This window comes from Pseudonaja textilis, chromosome 15 (assembly GCF_049901715.1).
Source record: "Pseudonaja textilis isolate UNSWEBS1 chromosome 15, rPseTex1.2, whole genome shotgun sequence".
NCBI lineage: Eukaryota > Metazoa > Chordata > Lepidosauria > Squamata > Elapidae > Pseudonaja > Pseudonaja textilis.
In genome coordinates this window covers 3,578,485-3,594,843 of record NC_142004.1, presented here as the reverse complement: position 1 = coordinate 3,594,843, position 16,359 = coordinate 3,578,485, and the positions used below count along the sequence as shown (strand labels likewise).

The 16,359-nt window shown below is 44.5% G+C and overlaps 1 protein-coding gene across 3 annotated transcripts in view; it reads right to left on the bottom strand.

Moving 5' to 3' along the window:
• Positions 1-16,359, bottom strand: part of PXN (paxillin) — a 45,149-nt gene that overhangs the window by 18,042 nt on the left and 10,748 nt on the right. For 2 of the 3 annotated variants that reach the window (XM_087913210.1, XM_087913212.1), the window contains exons 2-4: positions 4,344-4,570; positions 1,721-1,818; positions 344-483 (exon numbers count right to left, since the gene is read on the bottom strand). In XM_087913210.1, the coding sequence (XP_087769336.1) occupies positions 344-483; positions 1,721-1,818; positions 4,344-4,570 (465 nt within the window). Of the gene's footprint in view, positions 1-343; positions 484-1,720; positions 1,819-4,343; positions 4,571-10,237; positions 10,341-16,359 lie in introns of all 3 variants that reach the window. The other variant, XM_087913211.1, reaches the window with a different exon arrangement.

The window sequence follows — 16,359 nt, the reverse complement described above, 5'->3', positions numbered from 1 at the left end:
TCCCCCCTTGCGACCTTCGGACGAGCAAAAGCCCACGGGGAGGCCAGGTTCCCCTAACAACCACGCTACCAGCTTCACGCCTGCAGTGATCCGCATAATGACCGCGGCAAGGAAGGAGGTCGTAAAACGGGGCAAAACTCCCTGAAACAAAATTTTTCTCGCTTCTCGAGCGAGCTACGCTTTGGCCTCCCCTTGCGGTCGTAAGTCGAGGTTCCCCGTAGAGCCATTCCAGGGGGTCGGGTGGTGCTGCCACTGTCCTCCTACACCCCTCCCCGTTCCTCTCACCCTACCCCCCACCCCTCCCAATGGCGTGATCCTGACCCTAGAGCCCCGCCCCTCGTACCTGTGGGGCTGCCAGGTGAGGGGTTGTGCTGGACAGCGTTCAATTCCAGGAGGAGCCGGTCCAGTTCGGACAGGTTGTTGCCTAAGGAGGAGCTCATCAGGGTAGGAGAAGGTTCCTCAGACTTCTGTTTGTTGGGGAAACTGAGGTTCGGGGGATAAACAGGGAGTTATTTGGAAGTGGCTCCCAAACACCAGTGCTCAGATCAAACAGATTCCCTGCCTCCCTTCCCTCCTTTCCTTCCTTCCTCTCTCCCTCCCTCCTTCCTTCCACCTTTCCTTCCTCTCTCCCTCCTTCCACCTTTCCTTCCATCCTCCCTCCTTCCACCTTTCCTTCCTCTCTCCCTCCCTCTACCCACCCTTCCATCTTCCCTCCTTCCTCCCTTTCACCTTTCCTCTCTCCCTCCCTCCACCCTTCTTTCCTCCTTCCTTCCCTTTCTCTCTGACTTACTCCTTTTCCCTCCCTTCTTTTCTCTCTTTTCCTTCCTTCCTCCCTCCTTCTTCCCTCCTGCTCTCCCCCTCTCCTTCCTCTCCTTCCCCCCTCTCCCTCCTTTTTATCCTTCCTTCCTCCTCCCTTCCCTTCCTCCCTTTCCTTCTCTTCCTTCCTAGCTTCCTTGCTCTTTTTCCCTCCCTCTTTCCCTTTGTCTCTTTCTTTTCCTTCCTTCCTTCCCTCCCTCACTTCCTTCCTTCCTTCCTTCCTTCCCTACCTCACTTCCTTCCTTCCTGTCTTGCTCTCTTTACCTTCCTTCCTCACTAATTCTTTTCCTCCCTTCCTCTCTAGCTCTCCCTTCCCTTTTCTGCTCCCGTTTCCCATCCATCCCCCCTTTTTTTAACGTTGGTTTTTCAAATAGGAACCACGAGAGTTTTGCACGTGGGAAAAGACGGCAGAGTGGAAATAGAAGCTGCTGCCTTATCCTGGCTTGGTGGCATGCTGCGATAAGCTGTGGTTTGTATACCCAGCACACTTGGCTGGGTGCCCTAGAATACACCAACTCCAGTGTAAAACAACTGGTGTGAGTTGCAAACACAGCCACTGAAGCAACTTCCCTCCTTCAGTTACGACCCCAGGGGCATTTCGCACCCCCTCCTGACCCCAGAGGCTGAACTAGCTAGATAATTACAAGGAACAATGGATGGAAAGGAGAGATTTCACCCAGAAATAAGGAGAAATTTCTTGGTAGTGAGGACAATTAACCAATGGAACAGCCTGCCACCAGAAGCTGTGGATGCTCCAACGCTGGAGGTTTTTAAGAAGAGGTTGGGCAGCCATTTGTCTGGAGTGGGATAGGGCCTCTCCTGCTGGAGAAGGGGGTTGGACTAGAAGACCTCCAAGGTCCCTTCCGACTCTGTTATTCTAAGAAAGGTGGGGAAACTAGAATACCTGTAGACGTGCTCTTCATCGCTGGCACGCGAAGGAGAGGCAGTACACTCCCTGGATACAGAGGCACTGGAACTATACAAAGGAGACTGAGGCTGTGGCTGTAAAAAGAAAAAAAAAGGGAATTTTATTTAAATACGTTAGAATCACCAGCTGTTTTAAGTCAACAACCTGGCAACATTTTGGGTTCAACTGTGGTTGTATGTCTGTATCCCTGAAGCTCCTAGGGGTATATTCTTCCCTCTTTCCACAGTGTGTGCTTAACAACTTCCTCATTCCATTGTGCCTTCGGACACAACTTGGAGAGGAAGCGGCGAGGCGAAAGGACTTTCCGAGGGCGTGGCACTTGAGGTCTGTTTACCCAGGCCGACAATTCGCAAAAAGGCAAAACTGGTAAAACTTCCAGCTACATAGGAATTACCTGTATCCGAGGTCCTAAGTTTAGCTGGGGTGAAGGGGAGACACTGCAATCAGTAATATGAGCCAGCATCTCCTCGGCGAGCTATAATTAAGTTTTTTCTTAATGCAAAAACAGCCACGGAGGAGCCACTGAATTAACCACATTTAGTGTAATGATGTTGCAAAAGAGATGCTTTCCAAGAAGAGAGAGTAGTTTTAGACGGAAGGCAGAGGAAATCCATGCAAAATTTATCTGGCCTCCCCCGAAGGAAATTTATCTCATGGGGCACAATGCGGATTGAGTTATAAAATTTAAAAACGTCATATTACGTGCGAAGCAGTTTACAATTTCTCAGTCAAATACATTTCAGGCATGGGGATTTGGCTACGCAGGTAGGTTGTCCTCAGCTTATGACCATAATTGAGCCTGACGTTTTTGCTGCTAAGCAAGAAAGCAAATTGCGCTCCGTTTTACGACCGTTTTTTTTCCAACGTTAAGCAAAGCATTAAAGCTGTTAGAACCCCATATTAAAACAACTTACCTTATGGGTGGCCAGAATTTGAAAACAACATTTAATATGGCACATAAGACTTGAGTCAAATGGTTCCACTGAGATCCGCATATATGGGACAGATTGGGGTAGATTGTAAGAGGTCATATTGAAATATAATTTTATCTAATTTATCACCATCTTCTTCTTTTAACAACCCCATAGCGCCTTGTGGGGCGGAGTCAGGACAACTGAATGGAGCTGAGTGTTTACTGGCCGGATGCCCTTCCTGTTGCCAGTGAGGAGTTTTGTTCGGCAGATATATTCTCATTGCCCCCAGAGTTATCGTAAAAACACATCCATCATTAATCACAAGATACAACCCTTACGTGATAAGTTACAGGATACTAAATAAGCAATCAACATAAAACCATACACGGACACTAAATAAAACGATATCAATCGTAAGATGTAAGCAACAAAGTTGTAGTCATAAGGAGGTAGTAAGAGGAAAGATAAGTGTCCTGCCCCGGTTGGAATCTGATTCCAAGGGGGAGGATGAGCAGCTGACAGGGAGTGGGAGTGTGGCTCCGTGGCTGTGGAAGAAACTGAGGAAGGCCACAGTCCAGCTGGGCATTCAGAGGAAGACCCAGGGCCATCCCCTCTTCATCCTAGGGCACGCAGGGAGGAATGGAGAAGGGATCAATGTGGGTTACAGGGAAGAAAAGGGCCCTGATTCCCTTCATTAGCTGCAGCTGGGAAAACAGGATTTTAAAAGGGCGTTTGCACACAGCACCTTGCTGGAAGCAAAGCGTGAATTATCTTTGTTTGTCAAGTCTTATCTGAGTTCTGGCATGTTTTGAAGTCTGCCATTCCTTATCTTGCCCTGTTTCGTTAATTGCAGCAGTGTGGTTTGTGTTGGTTTTTATTTATAATCTATATGTACTTTGGGTTTGGATGGAATTTCTTCCCTTTAAAAACTGTTCTTGGGAGAGTTTTTTCTCCAGTCGATGATAACTCGAGGTTGGCGACCAAGTTGGAGGAATTAAAGGGGCTTTACCTACTTCATGACTTTGTTGCTTTTGTGCCACACCCCAGGTCATCACAATAAGAACAGCAATTGAATTAAAACCAAAATTCTTCCTATTGGGGATATTTAATAGACAAATTTCTAAAAAAGTCAAATATATAATACTGCATATTCTTACTGCAGCCAAAATAACCTTTGCAGTGTTGGAAACAAGCAGATATTCCAACAGAGGAAATGGTTATTCAGAAGATAACAGCCTGCGCAGAGATGGATAAGTTAACCTTAGCACTTAAGGAAAAAGAAACATCAGAATATTATAGAAGCTGGGAATGCTGGTATGACTGGATAGAACAAACATAGAAAATATATTAGTAAACAACGTAAAATGTAAAAGAGGTAGTAATTATATATTCGCAATAAGATGTATTTGTAAATATATCACCAATATTGATAACAAACAAGGAACCACAGACTGTCGATAGTAGAATTGTTAGTTTTTAATCATTTTCTTTTTCCGTGTATTGTGTATGTGTTTGTTTGATATTTTAGTTCTATAATCAATAAAGTTTTTTTTTTTTAAAAAAAGAATAAGAACAGCAATACAGCCTTACTAGACAGTTTGAGAGTGTTGTGGGAAGTAGTTGCTTTGGTTGGAAGGAATGCAATTCTCAGGGTGTGGAAAGTTAAGATTTAGGAAATGAAATACCTGTTGGGGAGCATTTCTCGGAAGGACGGGGTGCCATTGGTCTAAAGAGAGGCTGACAGTCCCATTCAAGGCCTCGGTGGAAGGCGGAGGGGGTACCGGCGGAGGGACAGCGACTTCTTGGTAGGTGTGATTTCCAGTTGGATACGAATATGAGGTTTCCTCCGTCAGAAACACCGGCCGTTTGGAGATATGGGAGGTAGTAGATTCCAGATCAGCCAGCAAGGCATCTGCGCAAAAGCCACAAGAGAAGGAGAAGAGTTATTGGGTTGACGTCAGCAAAAGTTACCTTCGCTTGCTAAAAGCCTCCTCCTGAACTCCGTATTCCCAGTTCAAGCGTGCAATCAAGCCCCTGCTTTGCCCCACAATGAAAGCCTTCTTTATTGATAGATCTTGAGTAGATCAAAAGGCCGAGCCCCAACACCCAAAAGAAAAAGAAAAGAAAAGGAGAAGTGCTTCAACCCTCACAACCCTGCTCAAGAGGAACTGGGAGAGGCAGAAACGAGTAAAGTCTGAAAGCAGCTAATTGCTAGTTTTGGCACTGCAAACTCACGTCAAAAAACGCAGCCACAAGCGATCCTCGGGGCAAAAAAGAGAGATCTCTGAATCAGCCAGAGATGGAAGAGATATCAGGTGCAGAGAGTTTAACCTGGGCTGCAGGTATAACTGCCATTCGGTTTCCTAAACGTGTTGGGTCAGATCGCAAATTCCTAAGGGGTTGGATTGGGTCTCTTCGAAAAGGCAGGAAGGCAAAGTGGAAGGTGGAAAAAGGGAAGGGCCCTGGATCTTCTAATTTTCCACCCTTCTCTTCCATAAGACACTAAAACGGGGCAGGAGGAGGAAGAGGAGGAGGAGGAGGAGGAGGAGGAGGAGGAGGAGGAGGAGGACTGTGGTGCTGAGGTTGGTGCTTTCTAAGCAGACCTCTTCTTACCCAACTGGGTAACATCATCAGTGCTTGAGGAGAATGGGATTTGTGGAGGGGAGGAGAAGGATTGGCAGGTCCTTGGTGCTCTCTGAGCTTGGTGGTTTGTTAGCAGACCTTTTATTACCCAACTAAGTAACACCATCAGTTCTAGACGGGAATGGGGTTAGTGGAGGAGGGTGGGGGGAGGAGGAGGAGGAGAAAGAGAAAGAGAAGAATGACACGGATTGGTGCTCTCTAAGCTTGGTGAGACATTTTATTACCCAACTAGCTAACATCATCAAGGGAGTGGAATAGGGAATTTGCCAGACATGGTTTTCCTAATGCAATCCACTGCAACCTGGGGTGCCCTCCAAATAATATAACTCAGCCCTCTAGCACACCTGAGCTTCTTCAAGGCAATGACATTTTGGGTGACTTTGGGGGATAAAAGAGTTTTTGCATTAGAAGAGAGGTAAACGGAACATTCTTATTAAACCAGCTAAATTTTCACTTGGTACACAGCTCTGGGACATTTTCCCCAATTGAAATGATGGTTTGAACCTGCCTATCGTGTTGTGAAATGAAAATAATTTTCACCGTGTTGGTTGCACTTGCAAAATGGAGCTGGAGAACTCCAAGCACTTTGGGCTGCCTGCGATTGTCTCTCCACGCAGATTATTTCCATACAGGAAACTGCATGTCGCCAGCAAGTACATCCATGCACGTAACACACACACACACACAAACGGATCCCTTTGGATTGCTCTCCAACACCTTCCAGAAGTTTCATTCCAAATGTGTGTGTGTTTTTTTTACCAAAAGGCAACTGGATTTTTCTGCATGCCCTAGGATAGAGAGGGGATGGGCCTGGGTCCTCCTTTGACTGCCCAGCCGGCCTCTGCCCTTCCCCAGCCTCCTCTACAACCTCCGGGGCCACACTTCCACTCCCTGTCGGCTGTTCCTCCTCTCCCTCAGTCTCCACCAGGGGCTTGACAAATATAATAATAATAACAACAACAACAATAATAATAATATACAAACTGACTACCTAGAACGCCATAACCGAGTTGCTAAAATCATTCGCTGGAAACTGTGCCAAAAGTTTGGATTTGAGTAGAGTACCAACTACTGGGAATATCAAGTTGAGAAGGTTCTGGAGAATGAAAAAGTCAAGATCTTGTGGGACTTCAGAATTCAGACGGACAGGCACTTGGCCCACAACACACCTGACATAACAATAGTTGAAAAGAAAAAGGGTTGGTTCATTGACATTGCAATACCTGGTGATGCACGAATTGAAGACACGCAGCAAGGAAAAATCACAAAATATCGGGACTTACAAACTGAAGTTGAGCGACTTTGGGAAAGGAAATCGTGTGTGATCCCAATTGTAATTAATGCCCTTGAAGCAATACCTAAAGGGCTGCCTCGCTATTTGGAAATCCTGAATTTATCAGACTTGAATACCCTGATTCTACAAAAATCCACCCTACTTGGAGCAGCTTATATCCTCCGACGCTACCTGAACAGTTCCTAGGTCCTTGGTTGGGACTCGAGCTGTTGAGCTACCAACCAGCCCTAAAGGCTGTGAATCTCACCAATTATTATTACTATTATTACTATTATTACTATTATTACTATTATTATTATTATTATTATTATTATTATTATTATTATCATCATCATTATGCCGTAATTATTCATTCAGCTACTAAGTGGGTAACAACAACGTTCCTATCTGGTTAGGTTAATCGTAAAGCTGTTTGTTCAGAGTACAGGCAACACACACACACACACACACACACACACACACACACACACACACAACACACACACAAAGGGACAGGTTTTAACCCTGGCATGATTTTCCTCCGCTTCCTTTTCTCCCTGCCTGAACAAAAGAACTGGCGGAAAAGGGATATTCCGGCTTTTGGCTCTTCTCACCAATCTCTCCAGTGCAATAAACAGTCAATTTAACAGTAACACTAAAGTGGCTGCCTCCGGTGAAGAAAATTAGAGCAAAATATACAATATTCCCAAGCAAGGCAGCTTGCACGATTAATCTCAGGCCTGGGATTAATGAGAGGTCTAACTTCTGAATGAATTTCTAAGGAGACTCCAAGAACTGCCTGCTATCAGCGAGAGCGTGCAACTGTATGAAGTCCTTAGACTTAGGACCACAATTGACGCCCACCCTGCCCACCCCAAAAAAACTTCTGTTAGTGAGCGAGATAAATTATTCGGTGAGTTTGGGCCCGTTTTTAACCACCTTTCTGGCCAGGTTTGTTAAGTGAATTGCTGCACATGTTATAGTTCGTTACACGGTTGTTAAGTAAATCTGGTTTCCCCGTTGATTTTGTCAGAAGGACGCAAAACAGGACCGCAGAACCCTGGGAGAGGAGGGAGGAAGAGGAGGAAGGGCTGTGGGGTCCTTGGTGTTCTTCTAGGTAGTTTCCTTGCAGACATTTCATTAACCTACTAGGTAACATCACCAGTGCTACAAGGGAGTGGGAGCTGTGAGGAGGAGGAGGAGGAGGAGGAGGAATTGTGAAATTTTTTGAGCTTGTGCTCTTTGAGCTGGGCTGTTTTCTTGCAGATGTTTCATTACCCAACTAGCAAACGTCATCAGTACCAGAAGAGAGAGGGTTTTGCAAAGAAGAGGAGGTGGGAGGGGGAGGAATGGCTGCCCTCTTAAGTCCTGTGTTCTTTGATTAAGAGTCAATGTTTAAACAGAATTTATGAGTCACCCTTTGAGCAGGGTAGGTGTGGCTCCAAACACTTTCCTCCAGGCAGTGATTATTCATGCTGTTTTTCTCTCTTATACACACACACACCCCTAACATCATTCTACCCGCACCACAAGTTCTCTACCACAAGTTCTCCGTTGCAAAGCAGGCCAGGAAAAAGCAGAGCTAACAGAATACCAAGAGTTGGAAGGGACCCTGGAGGTCTTCTAGTCCAACCCCCTGGTGGCAGCGCCCCGGGGGAGTCACATGATCCCCTTTTTCCGACCTTCTGGCCAGCCAAGTCAATAGGAGGGAGCCAGATTCACTTAACAACTGGCTTACGAATTTAACAACTGAGGCGATTCCCTTTAACGACGGCTGCCAGAAAAGTCACAAAACGGAGCAAAGCTCACGGAACAAATTTTCTCACCTAACAAAACATCAATTGCGGCCTCCATTGTGGTCATAAGGTGAGGACTAACTAATTTACCAACCGCAGTGATTCACTGGACGACCGCAGTTGGAAAAGTTACATATATAAAAAAAAAGAACCCTCCCTTAACGTCTCCTTTAACCACAAAAATTTTGGGCTCGGTTGAGGTCATAAGCAGAGGACGGACTATATTCCCAAACTGAAAAAAACAAGGCACCCATTTCTCCTCAGGAGGAAGTTGCTGACGTTAAAAGAGACATTTTAAAGCGTTCAATCTTGTTCCTTTCTGAGATCAATCAAAAGATTCCGGCTATCGATAGCGCTGTCCTTCAAAATGGCCGAAATGCCCTCTCAAAAATCAATATCTCCCATATTATTATTATGATTATAAGGCTTTATAGAGTGGTATTAGTGCCTCCCTTGATTTCGATTGTATCCCTCTGTTAATGCAACTTAGGATTGCATTGGCTTTTTTGGCTGCTGCTGCACATTGCTGGCTCCTATTTAGCTGGTTGTCCACTAAGACTCCAAGATCCCTCTCCCAGTTCCTGCTATTGAGCCTGGTTTCACCCAGTCTATATGTGTCCTTTGGGTTTTTCTTGCCTAAGTGAAGGACTTTCCTTTTCTCTACATTGAACCAAGTCGACTTTAAATCAAGCCTTTTTACGAGCGATTTAAATCATCATGAGTTAAATCAATTCGATTTCAATCAAACCCCACCCTGCTTCAAATAGTCACGAAACGACCCACGTTAAGTTCTGTCCTGGAAGGACATCTTGATATGATCAACGGCCAAAACAATGTCAAAGCAAATCCCGTCGGGAATTGCATCCAATAGGTCCCTTCCAACTCTGGTTATCTGTTATATCTGTTAAATCATTGTTTTTAAATAGCAGCTATCATCTCTGCTGTGAAATTGTGGGAAGGCATCAATGCAGGGCATGTTATCCCAGCTTGCAGAGTGTGGATTCACGGAATGAGTTGGCCAAAACTGTAAATATTGCAGAATATACAGCCTTGTGCTACTAAGCTCCCTTTCGTGCTGAACGAACTACATTGTTAATGCGCCTTAAAGAGAAAAGTTTCTTTAGATAGATTTTTATTCCGAAAGCATTCTATTAAAATAAATTTGACGATAGTAAAAATAAAAAAAACTATTTAAATTTTTTTAAAAAACTGATTTAAAAAAAAATCATCGATTTTTATCCAACCTGGTTCAAAGTTACAATGGCACTGAAAAAAGTGAGCCCCTGTGCATTTCTAATTGCATCTTCAGTTCGAAATTCCCTCTATCCTTGTATTCTCAAACCTTTATTTGTTCTTAAATTTTATATTTATATATATATATATATATATATATATATATATATATATATATATACACACACACACATACATACATACACATATACATATACATATACATATACATATACATACATACATACATATATATATATATATATATATATATATATATATATATATATATATATATATATATATTTCCCAGTTGCTTCTGTAGTCCACAAGATGGGGCTAGGCATAAAAAATAATTAATACATTGCAGGAAAAATTAGCTATTTGCTGATAAAATCAATATGGTTGGGCAGTAAAGTACTCCTACCTGAAAAAAAAGAGGGATAAACATACTCAGAAAGGAAGGAAAAGTTTACACAGATATTAGATAGATTAAGTGCGGTGGAAGATCGTTAGACCAAGATTTAAAGGCTACATATCTCACAAAGATGGCTAACCAGGTTCCCCAAATATAGCAAGGCCCTCCAGATGCGTGGCTGAGAATTTGTGGGTGGGATTGTAGTCCTCAACTTACAGCAGTTCAAAGCTACAATGGATTGCCTTCCGATTCCATTGGGACTCCAGCTCCCATCCTGCTGGTCTTGTTGAAGATTGCCAAAGCTGAAGTCCAACACAATCTGGAAGGGCAATCAAACTTGGAGAATCATTGACAGACCGTAAAAAGCTAACTAAAAAAAAAAAAAAACCAACCCAGGAAGGAAACGTCTCTGCTTGCTTTTGCCAGCAACCCGTTGCACACAAATATTTTGGCACGGCCAGGAGGTGCATTCTTGCCACAGCTTAAATCAAGAGCCTTGGAATGAATGCATCCTGGCACAGGCAGGCACTTCTTTCGTGGCAGAAGCCAACTTCCATCGAAGACAAAAAAAAAAAAAGGAAAGAAATCTGGGCAAAGATACACAGGTGGCGAGGAAAGAGGAAAGATAAGGAAAGTGTAGGTTTTAAACCTGAACTGTTTTTATTGGGTATAACGTCAGGAAAAACTAGATAAGAAAAGTATGTATTTAACATTACATGTTGTCACCAACAAGGGAGAAAGTGGGGAGGAAGATAAAGAAAATTAAGAAAAAAAGACAGACAGACAGACAGAAAGGAGGGAGGGAAGCAGGAGATAAGAAGGAAGAAAAAGAAAGAAAGAGGAGGGAGGGAGGGAGGGAGGAAAAGAAAGGAAGGAAGGAAGGAAGCAGGGAGGAAGGAAGAAAAAGAAAGAATGAAAGAGGAGGAAGGGAAGAAAAGAAAGTAAAGAAGGAAGGAATGGGGAAAGGAAGGAAGGAAGGAAGGAAGGAAGGAAGGAAGGAAGGAAGGAAGGAAGGAAGGAAGGGGGAAGCAGGGAGGAAGGAAGGAAGGAAGGAAGGAAGGAAGGAAGGAAGGAAGGAAGGAAGGGAAAGAAAGAAAGAAAGAAAGAAAGAGAAGGGAGGGAGGAAGACATAAATGCATAAGAAAACCCTAAATAAGCCAGGATCCAAATCCCCATTTACCAAGTTTTAATTTACCTGTACCTGCAGGCTCCTAATCTTTGAACCCAAGGTAACCTAGCCTCCTTTGGACTCCACCTATCCAGGGGGTATGCAGACTTTCAGCATCCTGTTAGGCTGAGTTATTCATCTCGTGAATCAAAATCCTCCTGATATGACATCTTGAACTAGGCCAGCATCTGACTGCACAGCGGAAAGATTGCGACATCGCCCTGAACCTTACACATCCTCTCCTGCACACACATGTACAGGCGTATGTGGGAGACTGTGATGGGGTTTATGATTAAGGCAAGGCAAGGCAGAGACGAGCAGGCTGGGAGCTTTATGTTTGGTATGCGCAGGGGTGTGTTTTGCGCAATACGCAAAATATCCCTTCCGGGTGTGTGAAAAGATGGGCACCCCTTGGCTAAGGCGTTTTTGGGCTGGTGGATGCCCAGGAGGAGGGCCTGTTTTGAGGTGACACAATGAGGCCATTGGCCCTTCTCGGTTGGCTTTGCAAACTTGGGTTTTGGACCTGAGCCTGGAGCCCTTAGTTGTGGGACGGAACACGGGTCTCCTGGCTGTGTGGACAATGGGCTGGATAATTACAATTAATCGCAATTACAGATTGCAGTCTTGAGCTGGTGGCTTAGAATGGAGGTTATAAAAATGCTCAGTGCATTTACTGGGAGTTAAAATAGTGGGGGGGGGATGGAGAGGAAAGGAGGGAGGGAGGGAGGGAGGGAGGGAAGGAAGGAAGGAAGGAAGGAAGGAAGGAAGGAAGGAAGGAAGGAAGGAAAAGGAAGGAAGGAAGGAAGGAAGGAAGGAAGGAAGGAAGGAAGGAAGGAAGGAAGGAAGGAAGGAAGGAGAGGGAGGGAGGGAGGGAAGGGAAGGGAAGGGAAGGAAGGAAAGGAAAGGAAAGGAAAGGAAAGGAAAGGAAAGGAAAGGAAAGGAAAGGAAAGGAAAGGAAAGGAAAGGAAAGGAAAGGAAAGGAAGAAAGATGAGAAAGGGAGGGAAGAGAAGGGAAGAGAGAGAAAAGGAAAGGAAGAAAGATAAGAAAGTGAGGGAAGAGAAGGGAAAGGAAAGGAAAGGAAAGGAAAGGAAAGGAAAGGAAAGGAAAGGAAAGGAAAGGAAAGGAAAGGAAGATGAGAGAGGGGAAGAGGGAGGGAAGGAAAGGGAACGGAAGAAGGAAAGGAAAGAAGGAAAGGAAAGATATTGGATTTCTTTCCCCTTTTATTGAAAATCCCTTCCCAACAGGTAAGATGAGTTTCATTCTTGGGAATCGGGCATCAGCCTTCAGCAGGAAGGATCCAATTCCACAGCGCAATCCTGCAACCTCCGTAAACAAGGCTTGTTCTTCTAAGCATTCTTTCACTATCTAGATCCCTCCCTTATCGGAGAGGGCAAAAAGTTCACCCATTCCAAGGTTTTAGCCTTTGAGCAACCTCTGTACGCCGGTGCTAGCTAGCTAAGCACGTAGCTACCTCCAGCAGAAACAGCAGCCGGAGATTATGTCCTTCTCTTTCCCCACTCAAACCGACCAGAGAGCCTGAAAACTCTCGGCAGCCGTAAAGGATCTCTGCTCCCATCGAATTAAGTCTCATAGCTTCTCTCTTCTAGCCTACAGGTCTGCAAACTTGGCAACTTTTAAGACTTGTGGACTTCAACTCCCAGAATTCCCCAGCCAGCCAGTCTGCCTAGGGAATTCTGGGAGTTGAAGTCCACAAGCCTTAAAAGTTGCCAAGTTTGGAGATCCCTGCGCTAGCCAAGCCTCCGAGGCTAAATTCTCTACGGAGCTTCTCAGGCATCCAAGTCATGGTTTCTTTTTTTCAAAAGGCAACTGGACTTTTTGGTTTCCCCCCCGCCCTCTTTGAAGACGTTTCACTTCTCACCCAAGAAGCATCTTCAGTTCTGATGGAGCGGTGGGGAATGGAAGGATTTATATTCCTTGGAGTCAACTCGTCCTTAGCACTTTGAGGGCCCAGATGACCTTCAAGGAATATAAATCTTTCCTCACTGGTCAGAATTGAAGGTAACTTTGAGACGTGTGGACTTCAACCCCCAGATTTCATGCGGACTGAGGAACTCTGGGAGCTGATGTCCACACAGTTTAAACTGCCCAGGCTGAAAAACATTGATTTATATACGTGAAATGTAAAAGGACATTAGTGGAAAGCAGTATAAATACTTAAGGATATGGATTAGTGAAGAAAAAGCATGGGGCTAGGCAGTATTTGCTAACTCGACACATTTATTGGTGATAAAACAATTTGGAAACTAGAGAGGAGAGGAGAAGGGAAGAAGAAGAAGAAGAAGAAGAAGAAGAAGAAGAAGAAGAAGAAGAAGAAGAAGAAGAAGAAGAAGAAGAAGAAGAAGAAGAAGAAGAAGAAGAAGAAGAAGAAGAAGAAGAAGAAGAAGAAGAAGAAGAAGAAGAAGAAGAAGAAGAAGAAGAATGGTATGGAATGGAAGAGAAGTGGAAGGGAAGGGAAGGGAAGTAGAATAGAAGGGAAGGGAAGCGAGAAGAGAAGGGAAGAGAAGAGAAAGAAAGAATAGAAGGGAAGGAAAGGGAAGGGAGAAGGGAAGGGAAGAGGAATAGGAATAGAATGTGGTTGTAAGTTGAAGTCTATGTGCAACCAATTTCCAAATATCACACCATCTCAATTCTAGATGTGTGGATGAGCTCTCCATAGAGTTTGGTCGCTCTGTGACAGAGGTCTCTCTTAGTGTCCTTAACTATACCACCTTGTGACATGGGTGGGTGCCTTGTTGAACCATCAACAACCACCAACAGAATGAAACACGCATACAACGCAAGCCTTTTCCTACAGGCTTTTGTCAAAGGTGGGAAGGGATTGTTCAAAGAATGAAATTTACAGCGGTGGGGGAACTAGAGACAAAAGACTTGGTCTTGTCAGCGAGTGGAGTGTGTAGGAGACAAACAATCCCTTCCTTATGTTGGCGGAGTCTGGCCACTTTGGTGTGTAGGCTCTTGTGAAGTTTCTCCAGTGTGCTTTTGTGTCTTTCCAACAAGGTCAATCCAAGGTTATATGGGAGAACGTTTACTCCAGGGGCCAGAATTTAGATGCAGAAGCAAGCGTTGTGCCTTGAGGTGCTCAGTCAACTGGAATGGGGTGTTACCATCATCTAGATCAGCGGCCCTCAAACGTGGCAACTTTTAAGACTTGTGGACTTCAACTAATTTGTCAGAAATGGTGTAGGGTCTCCTGCTTGGGCAGGGGGCTGGACTAGATGACCTACAAGGTCCCTTCCAACTCTGTTCCAGTGGAACAGTTCCAAAGTTGTGCATGCTCCGTTCCTGGAAGTTTTCAAGAAGAGATTGGACAGCCCCTTGTCTGGAATAGCACAGGGTCTCCTGCTTGAGCAGGGGGTTGGACTAGATGACCTTCAAAGTCTCTTCAAAGTCTGTTATTCTGTTATAAATAGTATGGGGAATGGATTCTGGAGGGACCTTCTGAAGGGACCACCAGAAAAACCCTTTGCAGACGAAACAGACGCTCCTATGTTTAAAAAAAAGGTCACGCCCCGCCATCATTCGCTCCGACGACAAAACTCTCAGTTGCAGGAGGACACAACCCCAGGCGTAACTCAATCCGGGACTATTTTACGTAGTGAGCAACTGCTGAGGAATGGAGAACGCCGGTATATTTATCCCTTGGACATGCGTTGAGAAAGGACATTGCTCCCCCCGCTGCTAAAAGAGGAAGCTCGGCGGAGAAATGCGGGATTCTCTCCAGCAACAGGCAGAAATCTTGGTAAATCTGAATGCAAACTGCTCTGCCTGCCCCCAACCCGCACAAAAAACAAAGACCACAGTGGGGAACGACATTCTGTCGGGAAATTCCTCCTTCGTTCTAAGGTTGCTTCTCTCCTGGAGGAGTAGTTTCCATCCGTTGTTTCTTCTCCTGCCTTCTGGTGCTCTGCAGAATAGCTTGACTCCCTCTTCTTTGGGGCAGCCCCTGAGATATTGGAAGACTGCTCTCCTGTCACCCCTAGACCTTCATTAGGCTCGACATACCCAATTCCTGCAACCGTTCTTCCTATGTTTTAGCCTCCAGCTCCCTAATCATCTTCGTTGCTCTTCTCTGCACTCTTTCCCAGAATCACAACGTCTGTTTGACAAATAGTATAGGATTTCCTGCCTGAGCAGGGGGCTGGACTAGAAGACCTCCAGGGTCCCTTCCAATTATGATATTCTCTTCTCTTCTCTTCTCTTCTCTTCTCTTCTCTTCTCTTCTCTTCTCTTCTCCTCCTTTCCTCATTCTATGCCATTCCATTCTATTTCTATTCTCCTTCCTTCTTTTCTTATTAAATTAAAACAGAAATAGTGAAAAGCAAATAGAAAGGCTGGAATGGAGATGGAACGGAGGGGAAAAAAAAAAAAACAGCACAAAACCAGGGGACTAAAATAACAATGAAGTGTTCTGGAAACAAGCAACAAGTTCTCATTGGTTTAAAAAAAAAATAGAAATGAAACTTTAACCACACATTTGTTTCTGCTGGTGTATTTGGTTTTGTTTTTTAAAAAAAAAAATCAGAAGGCATCGAGTAGCATCTTTGAGGACAGGGGTTGGCAACCATTAAACACTCAAAGAGCCATAAAGGTTGTAACTGAAAGCACCCCTTACCCCTTCAATTTAACAAAATGAACATATTTAACAAAATGAAATTCAACGTAGAGGAAAGGAAAGTCTTACACTTAGACAAGAAAAACCAAAAGGACACATATAATAGACTGGGTGAAACCAGGCTCAATAGCAGCAACTGTGAGAGGGATCTTGGGAGTCTTAGTGGACAACCAGCTAAATAGGAGCCAGCCGTGTGCAGCAGCAGCCAAAAAAGCCAATGCGATCCTAAGTTGCATTAACAGAGAAATACAATCAATATCAAAGGAAGTACTAATACCACTCTATAAAGCCTTACTAAGAGACTTCACCTAGATCAGACTATAAAAAAGAGGCTGAGGCTCTAGAAAAAGTGCAGAGAAGATCAACCAGGATGATTAGGGGGACTGGAGGCTAAAACATATGATGAACTGTTGCAGGAACTGGGCCTGGCTAGTTTAGGAAAGAGAAGGACCAGAGGAGACAGGAGAGCATCTTCCAATATTTGAGGGGCTGCCAGAGAGTGGAGGAAGGGGTCAAGCTATTTTCCAAAGCTGCCA